The sequence below is a fragment of the Zychaea mexicana genome (genome assembly GCF_025766255.1).
Source record: "Zychaea mexicana strain RSA 1403 chromosome Unknown BDB00scaffold_49, whole genome shotgun sequence".
Taxonomy (NCBI): domain Eukaryota; kingdom Fungi; phylum Mucoromycota; class Mucoromycetes; order Mucorales; family Lichtheimiaceae; genus Zychaea; species Zychaea mexicana.
The window spans coordinates 217,492-237,325 of record NW_026516712.1 but is presented as its reverse complement, the minus strand read 5'-3'; the positions used below and the strand labels follow the sequence as shown (position 1 = coordinate 237,325).

Sequence of the window (19,834 nt, the reverse complement as noted above, 5' to 3'; positions counted from 1 at the left end):
TTGTTTCATGTATGAGTTTCTACATACACATATATACAAACAGTCAAGCTATATCCAAGGAACTCCTCAATATCATAGAGTAAAAAGTGTACGAATATTAAAAGGAGAGTGATCAGACACGCAATAGCATATTTCCCTGGTTAAGTTGCCAGAAAATACGTTGGATTAAAACAACGATGCTGTACTTTGTTTACGAAGGAACCGTGAAATCTTTCTGTAAGTACATTCACTTTATCTAAACTTACAACTGCCTTGTTTAGAATACGATGAGGTTGATTTAAAAAGAGGCATATCTTTACAGACACACGGACACACAAATTTCTTTTTTGTGTTTCTCTACAGGTGATCGTTGCACCATCAATTTAATAGAGCGAAACCCAAAATGACAGAAAATTTGTTTCTTATCCATATACATACTGTATACTCAGCAAGATATGAGCGCGTTCGTGCGTGTGTGCGCTTGCGCGTGAGAGCACGAGCAATCGAGAAGCCAAAGAAAAGCAATTTGCCCTCCACTCTTCTCTCCCGTTTTCCCAATCAGGACTCTTCTACTAATTGTCACGAGTGCGAAAACAAATAGAGATACTTAGTGCTGTGGATAAACATTCACGCGTTGTACATCCATGTTTTTGTTATGGTGTCATTTGTTTTTGTTTTTTCATGTTTAATCTTTGCATTGCATATTTTAATTGTCATGCTAATACAATTTTTTAGTCGCCACGCGAATCTTACTGCTTGTATGTCATTTTAGTTTAAATTTTCTTGTCTTAAACGATTACCAGCTAATATATCTTGGCTTATAAAATGACGATGACAACATTGGGAAAATAAAGGTAGCATAGCATCGTTCAGGATAGATGATGGAGCAAACAAGCAATGGCAACAACAGGGTTAGCATATATACATAGACACCGTCTGGTACAAAGCGTTAATAGAGAAAAAGAAGAGATATATTATCGGAACATTGATATCATTAGGGTGTGACAAGAAAGAAAATGCATTCGTTTCGGTAAACTGAAGAGATGGCGGGTGCGAAAAAAAAACCAGCAATTGCTTTAACCACAAAAGCAAGCGAGTGAATACCCAAATTCAGGGAGAGAAAGAATGCATGGAAGGCGGGCGCTATTGGAGGGCATTGCTCTAGGAGAACAAAGAGAGAAAGAGGGTTTGGGGAGGGTGGGATAATGGATTATATATAGATATTGTTGGATCACAATAGGCCCCTCTCCTGTATTCTTCTCTCAAGAGATCACTTATGTAATGTGCAACGCATCCATCTGCATGTGCACCGGTTGCATGGCCTTTTTCGATCAAAAAGAGAGAGAGAGAGAGAGAGAGAGAGATTGCTACAGTTTTCTTGTGTGTTCCAGGTAACACGCGCTTCTCTTTGGTGCAACTGAGACGACTTCAATTTTTGCCAATGGCAACTCATCTCGATCGTTACACACTGGCGAAAAAAAAAAAAAGCAAGCAACTCCGCCCCACATTACCGTCTTCCACCATTGAAGGCTTTCCAGCAGAGTAGAGAAATAGCACTCACACACGCAGACTTGGCTGGTAAGTACAGATGCCCCTGCCAGCAACAGCAGCCATTGTTCTTTAGCTTCTCCTCTTTCTCTCTTGCTTCTTTTCCTCTCTTTTCCCACTTTTCCTCTTGCTCTCTCTTTTTTCACAACCACTATTTATCCAATACTCCAATACTTTCAATAGCCTACATGTTTCGTCAGCACCCGGTCGTACTGTGGTGGACGTTTCTGGCTCTCCTAACTACAACTAGAACTAGCATTGTCAACGCGCAACTGGGAAATGTTCAAACTGACGTGCCATGGAGAGCTGGCCATGCGGCTGGTAAGAAAAACGAAAAGAATAAACGCAAATAAACCCAATGACGAAAGCGATAGATTGAAGGAGAACAAGTTCATGACCACTTTTACTACTATTACTACTACTACTACTACAGCATTCCTGGATCCTTATGTGATTCTTTATGGCGGGTCTGAAGACACGAGTAAAAATTACAATAGCCAAGTAGAGGGATCGAACAGTGTGTGGATATGGGATTCTCGTAATGGAAGTTGGTACAATTTCGCCCATCAACAGGATATGCTTCCTCAAGTCTATATCGGAGCAACTGAACTGCCCAGTTCTGGCCAAATGATCGTCGTTGCGGGAAACACAACTCAGGGCGGATCTGCCGGGATGCTTCAAAAATTTGATATCAACAGCTGGTCTTGGAGCTATCCTTCTTCGAGTAAGCCGCGCTCTCTCTCTCTGTTTCTCTCACACACAAGCCCCCTTTCTAGCTGCTCTTTCTCTCTCTCTTTTTCTGATATCATCCCCTAACAAAGCACACACACACAAGTACACCTCGCTCCAAAAAAGAAAGACACATACCGCCACCCCTTGCTAAACGTGTCTTATGAAAACTGGGATATGCCGCTAAAAATAACATTTAATTATTCTTTACAATGCAGACACTGAATCACCGGGACGTGCTGCACAGTTTGCAATCACTACTGTCAACAACACCGTATATACTTATGGCGGCACTTCAGTCGACACCAACGGCTATCCGCAAGACAATGCCGTTCAAAACAGTCTATACACACTCGACGCCAATTCGTTTGCATGGACGTCTGGCTCTAACGGACAAGCCATTACTGGTCATTCGACATGCTATATCCAGTCGTGCAACTGTCTCGTCGTATTTGGCGGCACGTCGACTGGTAGCGGGAATGCTGCAACTGCGGTACGTTACAATTGGACCAAAAGATATAAATAATAAATCATGTGGCTATCCATCCTTCTCTCCTTACCTTCCGCACACTCGAGGTGGGTAGGATATCACACTGGACTGCTCGACTCACATAAGCGCTTATGTATGTATTATAGAATGTTGTTATATACGATCTAGGCACCCGAGCATGGAACTTGCAGGTAACTGTCACATCATCAGACGGTGGCCCCATAGGAGCACGCCGACTGCATACTGCCAACTGCATGCAGGACAAGATGATCGTTTACGGTGGCGGTACTGCCGACCCTTTTGACTCCAACGTGTGGGTCCTCGACGCTTCCAATTACCCCACCTTTACTTGGCAACGGAAGGAAATGGCCAACCAAGATCAAGGACCCAGCACCCGAATGGGTAAAATGCTTGTTACCGCAGAAAAGTGTCGACACTCCATTTATAGTTGATTAATTGACAAGGGGGCGATTGCAAATTTTGTAGGTCACACGGCAGTTCTTGATAGCACCAATCAAAAAATCTACATCTATGGTGGATGGGGTGGCAGTGCCACCAACGATTCCAACATGTACGCACTCGACCTGCAAGCGTGGAGCTGGACGCGTATCCCCACCACTGGCTTCGGCGGTCAAATTAATGGAGACGACGGCGATCCTTCTGACAACAGCGATATTGCAACTATAGTTGGCGCTGTCGTGGGTTCCGTTGGCGGCGTTCTTTTACTTGCAGCCATCTTGTTCTTCTTATGGCGACGCAAACGGAAACAGCAACGTGAAAAAGACGACGACAATCGTTCGGAGAAAACTGACGATGTGCAGTATTACAACGGCCATCCCCACTATTGGACAAACGATTGTCATAGCACTGATGTTAATGACTATCCACGATCGTCCTACGACATGATGGACGGTGCAGCATTAGCAGCAGCAGCAGGAGGATACCCCAGTCGTAAGCGCGTCTCAAAAGCCATGACCGGCTCACTCAGTTATCATGATTCATTCATGGGCGTCCGATCGGAGCTCGGTGACACAGATCGGGTCATGACAGGTGTACTGGAAGAACTCGCGTCACCTACCGACAGCGCAAGTGATCATGCCACCTATTCCAATGGCACACGCAGCTTCCGCGACTCAGCCCACGCCAGTAAGCAATTGCTGATTCCTTCCAACGAACTGCGTAGCGCACAGACACCCAACGAAGTGGTTTCACAGAAACCCAACGAGTTTTCTGTGCCTGCTTCACGAATGGCGTCCAAAGGAAACGGTATTACTATTGAACACTACAATCCGCAAAGTCCTACGTCGGTTACTGCGACCGTAGGCGCCGGTGCTCCCTTGAGCAGCAGCATGGAAGTATTACGCAGCATCCAGACGAACAATACAACGAGTGCAGTGAACGGCGACGAGTCAACGAACGATGGTCGAGTGGTCGTAACGCACGCGACACACGGTGAAGATAATGTGCGCAAGAGTCAGGAAGACGATAATGGTGAATCTGTATCCTTTCAAGCCCATGGTCCAACAGGACCCATTCGCTATATTCCACCAGCAAGTCAACAGTTCAGCTTAGCCACGACAACAACAGCAAGCGCCGCAACCCACGGCAATAATGATGGCCGTAATGTTCCGCTTACACATCATCAGTACCCGTCGTCCAACATGAGCAGTGTGCCCGTAGCACGACCCGTCACGCCAGATCCAGAAGACCAAAACAACCGTGGATCCGTTCAACGATTTCAGCCAGTCGGTGGTGAAGGCCAGGAGAACATTTACGAGTCCGTTAGTCCACTCGAAATGCTTGCTGCTCTCGGTCACATCGACAATAGCAACAACAACGCCAACAGTAATAGTAACAATAGTAACAATAATAATTATGAAAACGCAGACGAACAACGCAGTGCTGCTACGTCGAGCGAGGCTGCAACTTCAACAGCACCACGTGCAACGACCGGTACACCTACACACAGCAGCACTAATTCGACCGAAGATACGAATCATGACTCCAGTGATCGACCGCGCTCATCTTCATCGCCTCTTAACAACAACAACAGTAACGACGACTTGACCACAGAACAGCAAAATCGATTCAACGCGCTGAACCCGCTCATCAGCATGCTTCCACGACGTTACCAGATCGACAAATCTACACCACCCATTATCGGTCCAATGAACAGTGTCTTGTTTGTCGACAAGGCTGACAAGGACGACACGCACAAGAACGTTGTCATTAAATCCTTTGGTCGACGCGAAGCTTGGGAACGTGAATGCCGAACGCTCATCAAACTTAAATCATCCCACGTCGCTGAACTACTCGAAGTACTGACCATCCAAGACGAAAGCCGGACACCGTTGCCACGACGATCCAACAATGACGATCATGATAATTCGAATGACGACGATTATGACTTGAGCACCTTACCCGACGAGCCACGCAACGATGATGACGACAAGATCAAGTACGCGACTGTGCTTGAGCGATTGGACGAGACGCTGGGTTCTGCTATTCGACGCGCACGATCTGAGAAGCATAGTTGGACGCGTGAACAGACACGTGCTATTGCAAGCAATGTTGTCGAATGTTTGGCATGGTGTCATTCGCGCGACGTTGCATTTTGTGATTTGAAACCAAGTAACATTATGCATCTCGCCGGCGGACCGTGGAAATTGATTGATTTTGAAGCAAGCCGTACGATAGGCGAGGAATGTGTAGGTGTCATAACGCCACGCTACTGTCCTCCCGAAGTCGCTCGTGCAACCACTTATGGCCTTGAAGGTGCAAATGGTGTGGTAGCTACGCCAAGTGTGGATCTTTGGGCCCTTGGCTGTGTCATCTACGTAAGTTCAGACCTTCTTTGAAAATTAGGTGAAAAGGCAGTAGGGGGGGGTAAATCTATTACCAGGCAAGTGCTAACTAGAAAATGTATGATATATAGGAATTGGAAACCAAGCACGCACTTTTTGCAAGCAGCATCAAGGATGAAACGATTTTGCATTTCGTATCACATCCATCCCCTTCGACGCCTATCCTAAACAACGGTCTCCGATGGAACGAGCACAAGGAGCTGTATATCCCCAACTTGGAGCGTAAGATTCCGGATTCTCGGACAAGACAGTTGATCAAGATGCTGCTTTCTCGTGATCCTACCAAGCGAGGCAATGCATCTAGCTTACTGGAACATCCATACTTCCGGAACCAATAAGTTAATAATTCTAATAACTCTTTTCCTCCCTTTACTATTTACACTTTTTTCCATCTTCCTCTCTCTCTCTCTATTTATCCTTCTGAAGCTCACTTTTCTCCTAGCGTTTTCCTCACTCCTCCACGAACCAAAAAAAGAACTCCTCGCATTGTTTACACAGATACTCCTCTCACTCCACTCGCTCTACATTTTGTTTTTCTTTTTGTAAATCCACAATCTTTTTCTCTCTCTCTATATATATATATATTACATATACATTTTCAAAATACTCTCTTTCTCACCTTCTGTACCAGTTTTTTTAAATATAATAATTGTGGCGAAGAATGTTCTTTTTTTACGTAATTTTATAACATTCGTCCTATTACTCTTTTACTTATCTTTTATTGAGAAAATCTGTAAAGGAAACTTAAAACAGGATCACTACAATCACATCATATCCCACACAATACGTAGGCCTTTACTGGAACTGTGCTTTGCTAAACTGTAAGATTTAACAGAGATTTAGTTAGCCTCAATGAGATCACGGAAATATAGTTATCAAGTGGTAGAGTATTCGTATTCCTGGTACATCTCGCTCTACCAAATCAAAAAAAAAAGACTTACATCCATTTCTGGGTGCTGGTTCTTAAACGATTCAAACACCTGCTGCTTTCGAAGCGTATCACTATCTGGCTGATTCATGGCCTTCTGACGCTGATCAAACTACAAAAAAAAACATCCACATTTATTGTTAGATAATTTGCATAATACACAAACACTGCATTCTGAAAATTCATATATCCTTTGGCGGCAATTACCATCATTTTCTCCACCATAGCACGGGTTTCACCATCCAATTCATCCAATTTCGAGTTTTCAGGTTGAATCTTTTTGGTATCAATCTTGGGAGCCGAAGTGACCACGTTCTCCCACCAAGTCATCTGGTTAACTTTTTCCAAATGTACAAGTACTTCCTCTTGGTTATCTAAATAGCGAATATATATATAACCCTGTTAGAGAGTTCCTGAGCTCTATTTCCGAGGGGGGCAAGATGTGCTTCTTTACCGATAGTCCAAGTGCTGTCATCCACCTTGATCTCTTTACATAATTCGCCCTATCACAGCAGAAAGAATTGTTTAGCCCATATATTACATCTTTTACGTACTTTTCAATCCCTTCAGCCAAATAAGCTTTACCTCCATGATAGCAGGCTGGCCCTTTAGCGCCACCTTGATATGCTTCTTTTTTAATTCCACTTGAAGATCGCGTCCACGTGTTCCTTTGGGAACTGGAATCGTCACATCGACATCTTGCAAAGTCTGTCGCCACCTTTGATTTTAAATAAATGGGGGAAAACAAACAAAAATTAAAAAGGGCGGCCAAATGTGCGTTGTCAAAAGAACTTGTTCATTAGGGCAAAGGGAGGAGGGGGAACGAACTGGTAAAACATTATAAAGAAATGGTACATCAAGCACGTACTTGTACGGTAATTCGGCTTGCTCTGCCTCTTCACGCTCCTTTTGTGCCTTATCGTGCACCTCGCGTTCTTCAGGTGTCATGTCATCGTAGCTTTTTTCGGTCGAAGACATCTTGTAGAAAGTGCAGGAAAAAGAGAATATCGGTAATCCGAAAAAAAACAAGGTGGAACGGGGCGACTTTTTACGATTTGAACTTTGACAGCTCGAGCGAGTCTTAAGGAATAATCCACCGCTCAAACCGCCAAATTTTTGGTAGGCTCATTTTGCCTGTGCAAATCAAGTACCATCCATCGGTAGAATGTCAGTAAGTAATGAAGTGTATAATAACAGCGGTTAGATAATTTTTCTCTGTTGCTGTCAATGCTTTTTCGCCTAAATCATTAAACGAAAGTGGTTTTATCTCAATCTCGAATAGACTTCTTACAACGTATTTTATTGTAGAAGAAGTTCTGTTACACTATATCATTCCCGGTCGTGCTATGCGATAAACGATCAAATACTTACAGGTGGTATCCTTCTCAAGCCAATTAGATGCATCACGATAATAACCATTCAAAAAGGTAAACTGAAGGATCCTTCTCAGACTTACTGCTACTTGTTATCATACGAAGGAAGAGGAAGAAGATCGTCTTTGAGCTACCCCTACCATACGCTCTTATCAAATATTCTGCCATTTGACAGCCTCAGATTGTTCCCGATTTTATACCTCTCGATTAAAGAACTTTTATGTCGTCTTAGCGATCGGCTCAACATGAGTAAGCTCTGATTTTCTCTTACTGGATTGGTTAAACTAGACCTGAAGACTTGTAAGCTTGCTACATCGCCAACAATGTAGCACCTCTTTGTTACCGTAAGACTCGAGAGCTCGTATGATGCGTATTCGAGTATTTTATAATGCGGGCTTGCTAAAAATATGTACAACGTAACAACGAAACTTATGAATTAGCGATTCCTTATTTGGAGTGTGCGTGTGGGAGCTGGGAAGCTTTAACGCTAATTTTCCCAGGTTGTGAAATATCTAGCTTTTCCTGACTAAAATGGGAAGGTTTTCAAAAAGACCTGGTAATTCTGTGTGTATTTTAAATCTGCATAATCCTTTCTTCTCTCTACTACTTCTTAAGCCATGTCTTCTTTTGATACTGCAAACGAGCGCGTCGGCCAGATTGCAGCGCACTTGGCCAAGGTGGGCCCTTCGCTTAAGGACAAAGTATGCATTGTCACAGGCGCTAACTCAATTCGGGGCATTGGGTAAGTTAACAAAAAGTCTATCATCCGTTCACTACATGACGAAAAGGAACACATTTGCACTTCCTAGGAGCTTCGTGGTATTATGTCTAACGATGTCGCTTTCCACCAATAATCATTAGTCGTGCTTCTGTATACGCTCTAGCTAAACGTGGCCCCAAAGCGATTTTCGCCACGGATCTACAAGACGAGAATCTCAAAGAACTTGCTCGAGACATTGAAAAACAGAACCCGGGGGTTATTTGTATTGCTCGCACGGTAGATGCAGCATCTACTGCTGGAGTTACTGGAGTAATCAATGAAGCAATGGAGAAGTTTGGGCGGCTCGACGTGTTTTTCGCCAATGCAGGTATATCCACCCCTTATGCGCGACTACAAGATGAAACCGAAGCATCCTTTATGAAAATCTTGCGTGTGAACTCCTTGAGCGCGTTTTTGGCTCTTAAATTTGCTGGCACGGCCATGCAAGAAACTGGAAAAGGTGGTAAAGAGTTTTCAGGAGGATCGATTATTTGTACAGCTTCGGGTATGTGCATTCAGTTTTCCTAGAAAGATTCCTTCTTTAACAGTCCATTTACTACCTATTATATATCTATACATATATATTACAGTCGCTGGTCTTCGCTCAGGTGCTCCACCAGAATATTCTGCATCGAAAGCAGCGTAAGCATCGTTTCATCAGCTTTCAAACCTCATACAACCTGTAGTTATTTACGAGTCGAGAAAATACACGTGTACTAATAGAGTGGTGAAAACATTAGAGTCATTAACTTGTGCCAAACCAGTGCATACCAGTATGCTGGAACGAATGTGCGCACCAATGCCATCCTTCCAGTATGTGCACTATCTATTATAGAGAGTAGTAAATATGTGGGGTTTTCACGCATTTTCTCGCTAACAAATCAAAATACTTTCAGGGTTTCACCGAGACCGGAATGACATCACCGCTCATGGATTTCGCTAAATCAAGAGGCACTACGCATAAACTTGGTCAACTTAATCCTCTGAAGCGTTACGCTGTTCCTGCGGAGGTACGATAGTAGTTTATGGCTCATAAAAGAGTCCTGATATAACGCTCATTATCTAGAGACATCAATTGACTCTATTTTACGCGTATATGATATTAGGTTGCTACACTCGTTGCTTTCTTAGCCAGTGAGGAGGCATCTTATATCAATGGACAGGTACGTATCAGCACACTGTTTACACTATGTGATAGCGTGCCTGTTTTTACTGATGAAGACTATGTGTCGTTGTTTTCTGTGTGATAATAGGCTTTTGCTGTAGACGGCGGCCTCTCTTCCAGCCTCCCAGTCATTCCAGGTCGCTTTAGATAATTATAAAGTACTATCTTCTTTAATATTTCACGTTTATCAAAGGCGGGATATTGAACGGAACCCGAAGTGGAGGAGCTTAGTCTCGCTAGATAATGCACATGAAACAGCAATATCAAATAGATTTGTTGAGTAATATTTTCAAATGAATGACTTGTGTATAACAGGAGTTTAGCAAACTACTCTTTGCCAATGTTTGTACTCGATTCATGTTGCGTATGATAGCAATTTAAGTAATTTCATACTTGATGTGATAGCTGTATTGCAGCTTCCATCATAGTAGGCGGCACTATCATTTTTCTATTAAGCTAATGTCACATGTTAAGAAAGCTTTCTTTATATTTATAATCAATAGTAGCCATTAGTTGTGCTCCAGGAATCTTCGCGTAATATTGCACTAGGTAAATCCGGGTCTTGTTCCAGCCGTGGGGGTATCATATGTGATTCAGAATAGAGGGTTGGATGGGTATCAAAGTTGGGTGTATTGTTAATAACAGTAGATACCGCTACAGCATTCTGAGCAAATAGTTGCTGCTGTTGGCTATTGTTGTAAGAGATGGTGTAGGTATTCGTAGGGACGAAGTCATTGATATAAAGCGGTGTTCCGGCCTGTGGTTGTGGAGGTGTTGGCTGTTGTTGGTGATACTGATGAGAGTGAATGTCGATGGTGTTGCTTGCTGGTGTTAGTGATGATATTGTAGGTTCGGTACGCTGGCGCTGATGCTGTTGGTGTTTCTCTGTTGACTGGACTTTCTGATTAGATGATTTAGATGATGATACGGATGAAGATGATGATAGTGAGGATGATGTAGTAGCTTTTTTGATATTCGTTTCTCGAAACCGCCGTTTTCTCAGTGTTGAATTTTTCATAGCAGGGTCGACGTTGACAAAAGTGATGGATGCCCTACCCCAATCATTTGCTTGTTGCTGACGCTGCTGTTTATACATTCCTGGTGATGATGACAAAGACGAAGATAGTATTGGATTTTGGTGGTAGCTATTATTGCTTGATGCAGACGTTGTTGCTCCCTCGACAGATGAGACCGATGTTGCTGATGTTCCGTTTGAGCACAGTGTGAGTACGGGTGAATCCGCACGCCGTGAGATCAAATAGCCAGCAACGATGGCATTAGGTCGCTGATAGTACCTTTGTTCTAAATGATTGAGCGTTTCGGTGAGCAATGACGAGTCGTCCCCGTGACGAATAATGACTGGCAATTTCCGCAATTGCGATAGAGTTCGTTCAAATGATATTTCGCTAAAAGCAATCGTTCTGTCCGACTCAAAATGCGATGCATTATCCAGGTGAATCTGCAGGGCCTTGACAATAGCGTATAATGTCGGTGGTGATTTGCAGATATCGGCTAGCTCAGTGACGGGAGTTGTATGAGCAATGTGACTGATCGCAACAGCGGCCAAGTGACAAATTACAAAGGATGGCCTTGTCGAATCATTGCCTTTGGTACTCGCATCCTGACGCATGAACGGCTTGTGGAGCTGGATCAGATTTGAATAGAAATAGAGCGCCTCCAAATCGTTCAACCTTTTACGTGGATCGCTGGTCTCAATCCCTAGCAATAGTCGATCTTCCAAATCATCATCACTTTCTGAGCACATCCAGCAATCTATTGTTGATACAGCAGCATTCACCTAAACTCAAGATAAATTTAATATTTACTACTTTTTCCTATTCGAGACGTAGCATTGATGTATTACCCTGAAAGCACCGGAGAACTGTGTCTGTGCCGAATAATTGAACCTCATAATCCGACAGGCAATGTTGCTCATCGTAACTAGCTGTCGTAAGCTTTCAACCCAGTTTTGGGTTTGTTCGTCATCCTCGGGCAGGCATTTCGGTGGTGGAACATCGCTATTTAATAAATGCGAATTAACATTCCATTCTTCAAATAAAAGTGCAGGATCTTTGAGAAAAAAATAAATAAAAATAGCATACATGTCTTTATCATCAAACATGGATGGCCGACCGTATGTGATACTCATTGTTCGCTCTGAAACACATACAGCCCAAAAGGCTCGGATACACATCTGTGTCGAGACATCGCCCTCGCCATCCGGATGCAGTAGTAACCGTGATGCTCGATGTAAGCCCATGTCGATCGCCAGTCGTCCAGCGTCGCCAATCAGCATCCAGGCTCTACGCAGGTTTTTGGCGAGTTTGTTGTGTTCATAATGATTGGCAATGATGACAAGCGCCAATAGAGTGCTGATATGTGGCGATTCGAGGTAATCATCACGCGCTTCGAACGCCGATGCAATTAATGCATCGCTGATAGAAGACCAGGTTTTCCTTTCGGGCGTATCTTGTTGCACAAAATCTTCGCCGGATGTCAAGCTTGCAGCCCGAGAGAAAACAGCATGAAAAAAGAGCTGGGACAATTGAGAAGGCTGGTCTGTGCGCAGCAAGTTGAGCTCAGCCAACATCTGGGCTTTGTTCATAATGGCAGGGAAAAACGGATTAGCGTGTGCATAAAAGGTGTCAATAAGCGATGTCTGGATGTCAGCCGACAAAAACTGAGGTGTTTCTGGACGTTGTGGAAAGGTCGACGACGGCCCAGCAGGTAGTCGTGCGGATTGCTGTGGGATGAAAAATGTAGTGTCGCCTGTGAAATGGCCGTAGCGGTCCGTGCATGCTTGGCGCTGTAATGATGAAGGCGGGCTTGTGGCGTTATTGACATTGTTCTCAGTCACCAAGGTAACGGCCTCTGGAACCGGAAAGTAGTGTTGTTGTGTTGGTGGCGGTGGTAGCTGCTGTTGTTGCTGTGCGCTGAAGCGACCGATGACAAAAGCAGGTTGTGGAGGAGGAGGTGGTGGTGGAAGCATATCGTCGTGCGACACGGGGTTGAGTTCGGATGGTTCCGTGGGCGTTGGCAGGGGTTGTGTTGTAGTTTTAGTAGTTGCTGTCTTTGTTATCGGGTCAACTGGAGCAGCGCCACTCGTGCCAATCGCAGAAACCAGTTTTGGTTGAGGGGTAACGCCAGGTGGATACTCGCATAGTTTTGACCGTTTACTACAATTTTCGCAAGGCAAATATCCGTCGCAGCCGGTTTTGCTCTTTTTGCAGTTTTGGCAAGCGTTCGTGACCTTTGGCTTTCGCTTACTAGGGGCGCCGCCGGCACCGCTGCCAAATTGTTTGAAAACGAGGTTACCTCGTTTACTGTGCAGGACTTCAATTTCTTCGCTCGACAATTCGCTTAAAATGCTTCGAGTCAATCTGCGTAAAATGGCGAGCGAAGGGAACTTGAGTGGTGGTGGCGATTCGTACATTTATGACATTCAAATCAAGAGTCGTTGTAGCGGTGCTGGGCAAGAAAGGGAAGCAAAAATGTGCAATGAGCAGTTGAAATGATGGAACAGGGCTGCATTAACTTGAAAGAATATACAAAATGACCAAGAAAGATAAAGTGAAACAGTGGTCAGTGAGCGTTGGGCTCAATGAGAAAAGAGGGAGGTGTTACTGCGTGCGTGTGTGTAAGGTAGGAATTTTAATTATACAGGCATGTGTCCAGCCAAGTTTTTTTTTAGCATGGCAGTTCTTCTTTCATTTTCTATTGTTACAGGTCCCATTTCAATCGTAATATCTCGCGTTTGACAGTGCTTTCGCTTTCAAACACCTTGTCAACCTTAAACTTATCGCCATCCGCATCTTTTGACTTATCCAGCAAGTCGCAGAATGGTAGAATGCCGCCACCGACGCCAAAGTAGATCGTCTTGGCAGCAACATAGCTATAATGAATCCACTATTAGCTCTAAACGTTTTCTTTCCATTTCCCGGCATGACTCTGTTGCTTACCATACACCATCCGGCTTTTTGAGCGTCTTTTGAACGGCTTCAACCAAGGCAGGCAATGCTTCCTCGGAGTAGATTGTCTCAGAAGTAACAATCATGTCGTATTTTGTATCTTGTACCAATGACTACAGCCATGTATTATTAGCTGTTACGTTGCATCCTAGCCTCGCGTTATCATTCCTATGCAAACATACCGGTAATCCGCTCCAATCGCCCACGAATGCTCTTGTGCGTTCTGTAATGCGTTGCAACATATCAGGGACCTTATCAGCAGGAAGCTCCGCTTCCGCATCACAGGTGACATTTTCGCCGATTATCTGGTCTTTTAATCCATCTTCGCCTTCTTCTTCCTCATCATCATCAGATGATGCACTTTCCTCTTCCTCCTCTTCATTTTCGTCTGATGATTCTACATCTTCTGCTGGCGCTGCTGATTCTTGAACCGTTAATACTGTGTTCAAAAGAATGTTGGGGATTGTGATGTATCGGATCACTTGGTCGTTGTAATCCTGAACGTCGACGTGATTGCTGGGATCTTTTGCAAGCAGTAGCAGTGAAGGTAAAGCAGATCCACACCCGAGCTATCAGCAACATGAACAGGCATTAATTTTCGTTATTTATCCAATGCGCTTTCTAGTCATCTTCCTTTATGAATGACGGATGTACTACAACCCTTACCTCAAGAACTCGCTTGCCAGTAATCTGATCCTTTGGCAGCTGTGAAAGGTACTCTACCAAATCAAGCGAGCATTCCCACGTCTTGAATCCACCCTCATACACACCGCGGACCAGATCGCTGTTACTGTTGAGATTGAGCATTTCTACCACTTTCCCATCTTCATTATCGGCGTCCCCATTCAACAGCGTATCCTGCTCGGCCATCTGGAATTTGACGTCGGCCAGTGTTCGCTTGTATAACGGTGTGTCAACCTTGGGTATATCAAGGATATCGGCTTGGAGGAGAGTGGGTAACACACACGCCTATTCAACTCAAATGTAAGCATATAAGCTATACTTGAAAGTATAGCACAAACATATATTGATAATGCAAGAACCTTGATATCGTATTCGCTACAGGGTACTTTCTGCGTCGCACTCTCTTCCAATGACAGATCGCCCAACGATGAATCGATCTGCTCGGTGGAATTTTGATCTACGTCGTCGAGATCTAAATCATCGTTCTAACGAAGTAATATGTATCGTTTAGAATGGCTAACGGATGGGCGATTGTTATAGTACTGAGATATTTACAGAAAAGTTAAACTTGAATGCCATTGTTGTCAAAAGGCTTTTGCCTTAGAAAAAAGTTCTCGGTCTTTGCGGCACCTGCAAAAGAAATTTTGTAGCCCGGCATCCAGTTCGAGCAACGCATTGTTTCAGGCACCATGCACAAAAAATAAAGAATAGACTCGCATACACAATTATCAAATGCATAATTAAGTTTAATGAACAACGTTTGTGGTATCTAAAACACATTTTCTAGTAAAATGTACTTTGTTGTCGTTGTATTGTTGATTGCAGAGCACTGAAATGCTGGATTTGGCTTATCCATTGTCGTTTCTGGCTAGCGGACGATGCTTTCACGCCAATAACATGCGATCCATAAACGATTTGGAACGCATTATCGTCTATATTACAAAGTTAGTATTAAAAATCATCCGTCTATTGGGTTGTTATAATATACCTGTCGAGCTGCTACTAGTGCTACTAGTGAATGAGGCTTTTAACGACAGGTTTTGGTGTTGCTGCCGTACGGTAATCATGTCAACACTCATCGGCTAAAGTTTAAAAAAAAGCCAAATCAGTTCAGACATGCAGTGTATACTATCGTTAAAAATATACTTACCTCTTTGTAGAGTCGATAGAGGTACCCTTCTGAACTAAGAGCTTTCAACGGCTCGGTGAGAATCAAGATATCATTGAATAAGTATCCGTGGAGCTTTCGACCACTCTTTGCCTTGTACAAAACACCTTCCATGACAAATTCTCGCGAAGAAACATCCAATCGCTAATTTATGCATAATTAGCATACAGACATGAGTAAAATGCTTTCTAGAATTTTTTTAACTTACACCATAGTGTTCCATGTCAAGTAAACGACTGAGCTCTCGCATCTTCTGCGAATTTTCATATCGCCTCGTTTCCTCGTTTACATGTTGTAAGATCGCTTCGGCTTTGAAAAGCGCAGATCGTAATACACCATAGTCTGGGTGTCTTTTCGGTGTAGCTTGAAGGATCTGGGTAGTAGAGAAGATAATAATTAGTTATTATAAGAGTAGTATGCGTGTGTATATTAAAAGATTGCCTTACATTTTGAAGTAATAGTGGGTATCGGGTTATACGTTGCATGGGCTCCAGAAGAAAATGGGATAAATCCAAGGAGCGACATTCCGGTCGAGATTGTGCCGTCTATTATGTACAATAATAATTGAGCATGTTATTAAATGTTAAATTGCCACTTTAATAAAACAAACAAAACAAATACCTTTAGGAACACGTCGAACCACTGATCCTGCTGCCTCTTATCCTGCAAGAACCTGCTTGCAAACGATTGGTTTCGACAATATGTGGAATAACAATTGAGATTTTCGGCCTAGTACACCATCTCTAATGTAAATACTCTTTTCTAATATTTCTCGTCTGCCAAATAAAAAAAAAACATACATGCTTAAGAAAAACGTCGCCAATATTAGAAATCACGCCGGCAGATTCCTGTTGCCTAGATTCTAGATCGCTTAACAGTGCCGTGTTGCATAGTAACAGCTCGTCAATGTTTGAGAAAACCACGTCTTGCTCATCTCGCGTCAAGTATTTGCCTGAATCTGCATAAAACACCTGTTTTTGTGACAAAAAATCAGTAATGTTCTTTGATGGTCAGTAGAAGCGTGTCCAGCGCTACTTACGCTGACGACAAGTTGAAGATCTCGTAGATAAGTTTTTTCTGTGGCTATTAGCTCGAATATCGTCTCTTGACGCTTGCGCTCTTCTGCTGGGATTGCTTCAAGTTCCGTTTTCTCCATTGTGCTTGCCCAAGTCAGTAGTCCGGGGCTCGTGGGTCGCGACGTTGGGACAGACATGGCACGGGCTCTGCCAATAGGCACATCGTTACTGCCAGGAATACCAACGTTACTGGTAGCTCTTCGTCGTCTGCCAGTCTCTGTTCGACTGACAGTCAATGTTTCTTTCTTCATGATTGGTGTGTTTGGCGCTGACATGCCACGCTGTGGTTCGTCTTGTACATCAGTTGGCTGTGAAGTTACCGGGCTGGTAACAGCAGCTGCTTCAGACAACTGTATGGATGGTACTCCTATAGTTGTATATACACATGTTTAAAAAACTGTTGCTCTAATATGGTTTCATTGATGCTAAGCCGAATATCTTACCTGGATTGATAATATCAACATAGGATTTTGGAAAGTAGCCGGCATTACCGCTATCCTCGCTTGTTCCATACCACCAATCACTACCATCATCTTGGAACGGCTGAACCACAATAATTTCATTTTCGGCAAACGCCAGATCATCTTCTCGAGTTTTTACAAACTCATACAATGCACGGACACGGAAAGCTAGTTTTTTTTAAGCCATCAACATTAGCTATCGCTTCGCTTCAAGGAAAAGTTGGTTGTGGGATTGTACCTTCTTCAACGATTTCCACATAAGCCCTGGGGAAAAAGCCAACCTGCTTGGTTGACAGGGACGTTCCATACCACCAATCGCTTTGACTTTCCTTGTGTGGATGAGCCTTGATAATTTCATCTTCACCGAACGACAAATCGTCACTACGAGCACCGCGATACTCATACAATGATTTGACCCTGTAAACTTTTTTTTTTGCTTTGTAAGACTCCAAATTCTATGCTCAAGGCAAATCATCCATGCAGCATACGTACTGGTGCTGAAATCGACTTCGTCTTCAATGTCCACGCCATATCCACTGGTTCCTGCAGTTTGTTGCGCAGTAACTTGTGGTGGTTCAATTTGCATTGCTGCTTCTGCCTCTGCTTTAGCTTTTGCCTCTGCCTCTGCCTGTGCAGCCGCTGCCGCTATAGCCTCTTCTTCTTGCTGTTTACGACGCTGCTCCTCAACTACTTGTTGCTTCCGTCGCTCTTCCTCCTCTTTTTCCTTTTGTTCTCGCTCTTCTTGTTCTCGTTTGGCAGCTTCTTTTTGTTTTCGGCGGTTCTCTTCAGTTTCGAGCCATTCACGACGACGATTTTCAGCCTCAGTCCTAGCGGCTTCTCGTTCACGTTCCTTTCGTTCAACCTCTTCTTGACGAAGCCGTTTTTCTCTAGCCGCACGTTCTGCTGCCTGCCTTATCCTTTGCAAACGTGCTTCTTCAGCTGCCTTTTCTTCCTCTTCTCGCTTGAGCGCTACTTCGCGTTCGCGCCTTTCATGTTCCTCGATTTCTTTTCTTCGGCGTTCCAAAGCCTCTGCCTCTTCTTTCCTCCGTTTTTTCGCCCGGGCCTCTTGCTCTTTTCGCATCTGCTCTTCTTCCCATTGACGTTGTTGCTCTTGCTCGCGCTGTCTGCTTTCTCGTGCAGCGGCTTCCTGTTTTCGCTTTTCTTCTATCTCTTGCCGTGCTTTGGCACGCTGCTCTCGTGCATTCTGCAACCGTTCCCTCGCCTCTGTTTCAGCTTTACGTAATCGTTCTTGAGCCGCCTTTTCGTCTTGGCTGATATTGGAATCGTCAGACTTTGTCGAAGAGCGTCTCAGATTTTCGCTTGATCGTTGCTGGTTGTATTTGTTGACAAACAAGAGTCGTCGTTGCTCTATCCGTCGTTGAGCCTCTGCCTTGATATCGACGGCTGAGCGGGGCGACCCTGGCCGTTGAGTTGTTGGGACCGGGGGAGGATGTGCTGAAGGGTTGTACGAAATGTAATCTTCGTCCACACCGACAATTGTAGGCGCAGATTTAGGTTTCGGTTGGTGATAGCTGAGTGGTGATGTTGCTAACATAGCTGAATCACTATTGGTGTTATTGCTGGTATCGCTTTCGACCGTATCAATAAATCGAGCGAGTTGTTCAGAAACGAACAACCCCTTTTCAAACATTTGACGGTCGCGGTTCTGCTTCCGGTTTAGGTCCAGGTACGTATCCATGACTGGCAAATCGAGTTGTAGTACTTGTCGTGCATCTTGCTGTAGTCGTTCAATGCCATGGGTGATATTATCTATATGCTGCCTGCGTTCCTGAGCGTTGCCTTCCAATTGTGCGTTATTCACATCGTTTGCCAGGGGCGCATTCAGTTTGGAAGCAATCATGGCATGTGCCTTTGCACGGACAGGGTCACCATCCGAGTTCCTGATCCGGGCCAGTTCAAGTTCCAGTCTCGCGAGACGATCAGTTTCAACAACGAGCTCGGCTTGTACGTTTTGTAAGCCTGTGTCAACCAAATAATCGATTTCCTTTTTCAGCGCGCGCCCTTCATCAGTCAGGTCTTGCAGTCGTCGCATATTGAGCTCGTATCGAATCCACGCTTGTTGCTGATTACTAGACGACCGAGCCGTTTTGAATTCTTTACAAACTCTACGTATTTTTGTTTTCAGGTCGTCAATGGTGTCGCCACCACGGTCATCGACCCTGGCATTGCTGTCTAGAACTGAAAGTAGAATGGTTTGCTCTCGAATCGATTTGCGCAGGCTGTGGATTCGTTCGTCAACGTTGTCAGAGTATGGTTCGTCGAAACTGTTGCCATTGTCGGTTGAAATCATGTACGAAGAAGTGTAACTGCCATTTCGTTGTGGTAATTCATCACCGTTACTGCTACTTCCGTACGCCATTTATGCTACTGTGCTCATCAACCCTTTCAAAGAGGTACAGAAATAGCGATTTTAGGGCACCGCCTGTGTCTTTATGAATTAAGTCGGGAATTGCATATCTTAAAGTACCAGCGTGACACACGGCCTTTGGCATTGACACAGCGCATAAAAAGTTGCCACGCTACGCCCGGTTTAAAATTAGTTATATGCTGTCAAAGCAATTAATTGGCTTGTTTACCCATCATATTGCGCATTGTTATGAAACTTTACTTGACAGTGCTT

The 19,834-nt window shown here is 44.1% G+C and overlaps 6 protein-coding genes across 6 annotated transcripts; 2 read left to right on the top strand and 4 right to left on the bottom strand.

Annotated features, from left to right (window-relative positions):
- Positions 1 to 1,507: 1,507 nt before the first annotated feature.
- Positions 1,508 to 6,248, top strand: BDB00DRAFT_829236 (uncharacterized protein). The gene is made up of 6 exons (XM_053123930.1): positions 1,508 to 1,848; positions 1,961 to 2,251; positions 2,475 to 2,749; positions 2,893 to 3,148; positions 3,233 to 5,583; positions 5,682 to 6,248. Exons 1-6 carry the CDS (start codon positions 1,716 to 1,718, stop codon positions 5,946 to 5,948), a joined length of 3,573 nt encoding a protein of 1,190 aa, XP_052978574.1. The 5' UTR covers positions 1,508 to 1,715; the 3' UTR covers positions 5,949 to 6,248.
- A 23-nt stretch (positions 6,249 to 6,271) lies between these two features.
- On the bottom strand, positions 6,272 to 7,634 carry BDB00DRAFT_829234 (HSP20-like chaperone). The gene is made up of 6 exons (XM_053123929.1): positions 7,407 to 7,634; positions 7,124 to 7,256; positions 6,993 to 7,041; positions 6,746 to 6,912; positions 6,552 to 6,650; positions 6,272 to 6,429 (listed from the first exon to the last, which is right to left on the bottom strand). The coding sequence occupies exons 1-6, from the start codon at positions 7,484 to 7,486 to the stop codon at positions 6,406 to 6,408; spliced, it is 552 nt and encodes a 183-aa protein (XP_052978573.1). The 5' UTR covers positions 7,487 to 7,634; the 3' UTR covers positions 6,272 to 6,405.
- Positions 7,635 to 8,528: 894 nt separating this feature from the next.
- Positions 8,529 to 9,987, top strand: BDB00DRAFT_765665 (uncharacterized protein; the record flags this gene model as incomplete). Its single annotated transcript, XM_053119528.1, has 7 exons — positions 8,529 to 8,653; positions 8,773 to 9,176; positions 9,262 to 9,313; positions 9,412 to 9,484; positions 9,568 to 9,681; positions 9,778 to 9,834; positions 9,925 to 9,987. The coding sequence occupies 7 exons, from the start codon at positions 8,529 to 8,531 to the stop codon at positions 9,985 to 9,987; spliced, it is 888 nt and encodes a 295-aa protein (XP_052978572.1).
- Positions 9,988 to 11,346: 1,359 nt separating this feature from the next.
- Positions 11,347 to 13,412, bottom strand: BDB00DRAFT_441310 (fungal-specific transcription factor domain-containing protein). The gene is made up of 3 exons (XM_053117407.1): positions 11,939 to 13,412; positions 11,701 to 11,854; positions 11,347 to 11,639 (listed from the first exon to the last, which is right to left on the bottom strand). Exons 1-3 carry the CDS (start codon positions 13,267 to 13,269, stop codon positions 11,631 to 11,633), a joined length of 1,494 nt encoding a protein of 497 aa, XP_052978571.1. The 5' UTR covers positions 13,270 to 13,412; the 3' UTR covers positions 11,347 to 11,630.
- Positions 13,413 to 13,450: 38 nt separating this feature from the next.
- On the bottom strand, positions 13,451 to 15,221 carry BDB00DRAFT_829223 (uncharacterized protein). The gene is made up of 6 exons (XM_053123928.1): positions 15,044 to 15,221; positions 14,848 to 14,973; positions 14,471 to 14,773; positions 13,987 to 14,373; positions 13,796 to 13,917; positions 13,451 to 13,728 (listed from the first exon to the last, which is right to left on the bottom strand). Exons 1-6 carry the CDS (start codon positions 15,065 to 15,067, stop codon positions 13,557 to 13,559), a joined length of 1,134 nt encoding a protein of 377 aa, XP_052978570.1. The 5' UTR covers positions 15,068 to 15,221; the 3' UTR covers positions 13,451 to 13,556.
- A 1-nt stretch (position 15,222) lies between these two features.
- BDB00DRAFT_441263 (uncharacterized protein) lies at positions 15,223 to 19,647 on the bottom strand. The gene is made up of 11 exons (XM_053117406.1): positions 17,686 to 19,647; positions 17,432 to 17,617; positions 17,176 to 17,361; positions 16,696 to 17,099; positions 16,457 to 16,627; positions 16,278 to 16,385; positions 16,103 to 16,201; positions 15,865 to 16,029; positions 15,639 to 15,800; positions 15,477 to 15,570; positions 15,223 to 15,420 (listed from the first exon to the last, which is right to left on the bottom strand). The coding sequence occupies exons 1-11, from the start codon at positions 19,571 to 19,573 to the stop codon at positions 15,272 to 15,274; spliced, it is 3,612 nt and encodes a 1,203-aa protein (XP_052978569.1). The 5' UTR covers positions 19,574 to 19,647; the 3' UTR covers positions 15,223 to 15,271.
- Positions 19,648 to 19,834: the final 187 nt, after the last annotated feature.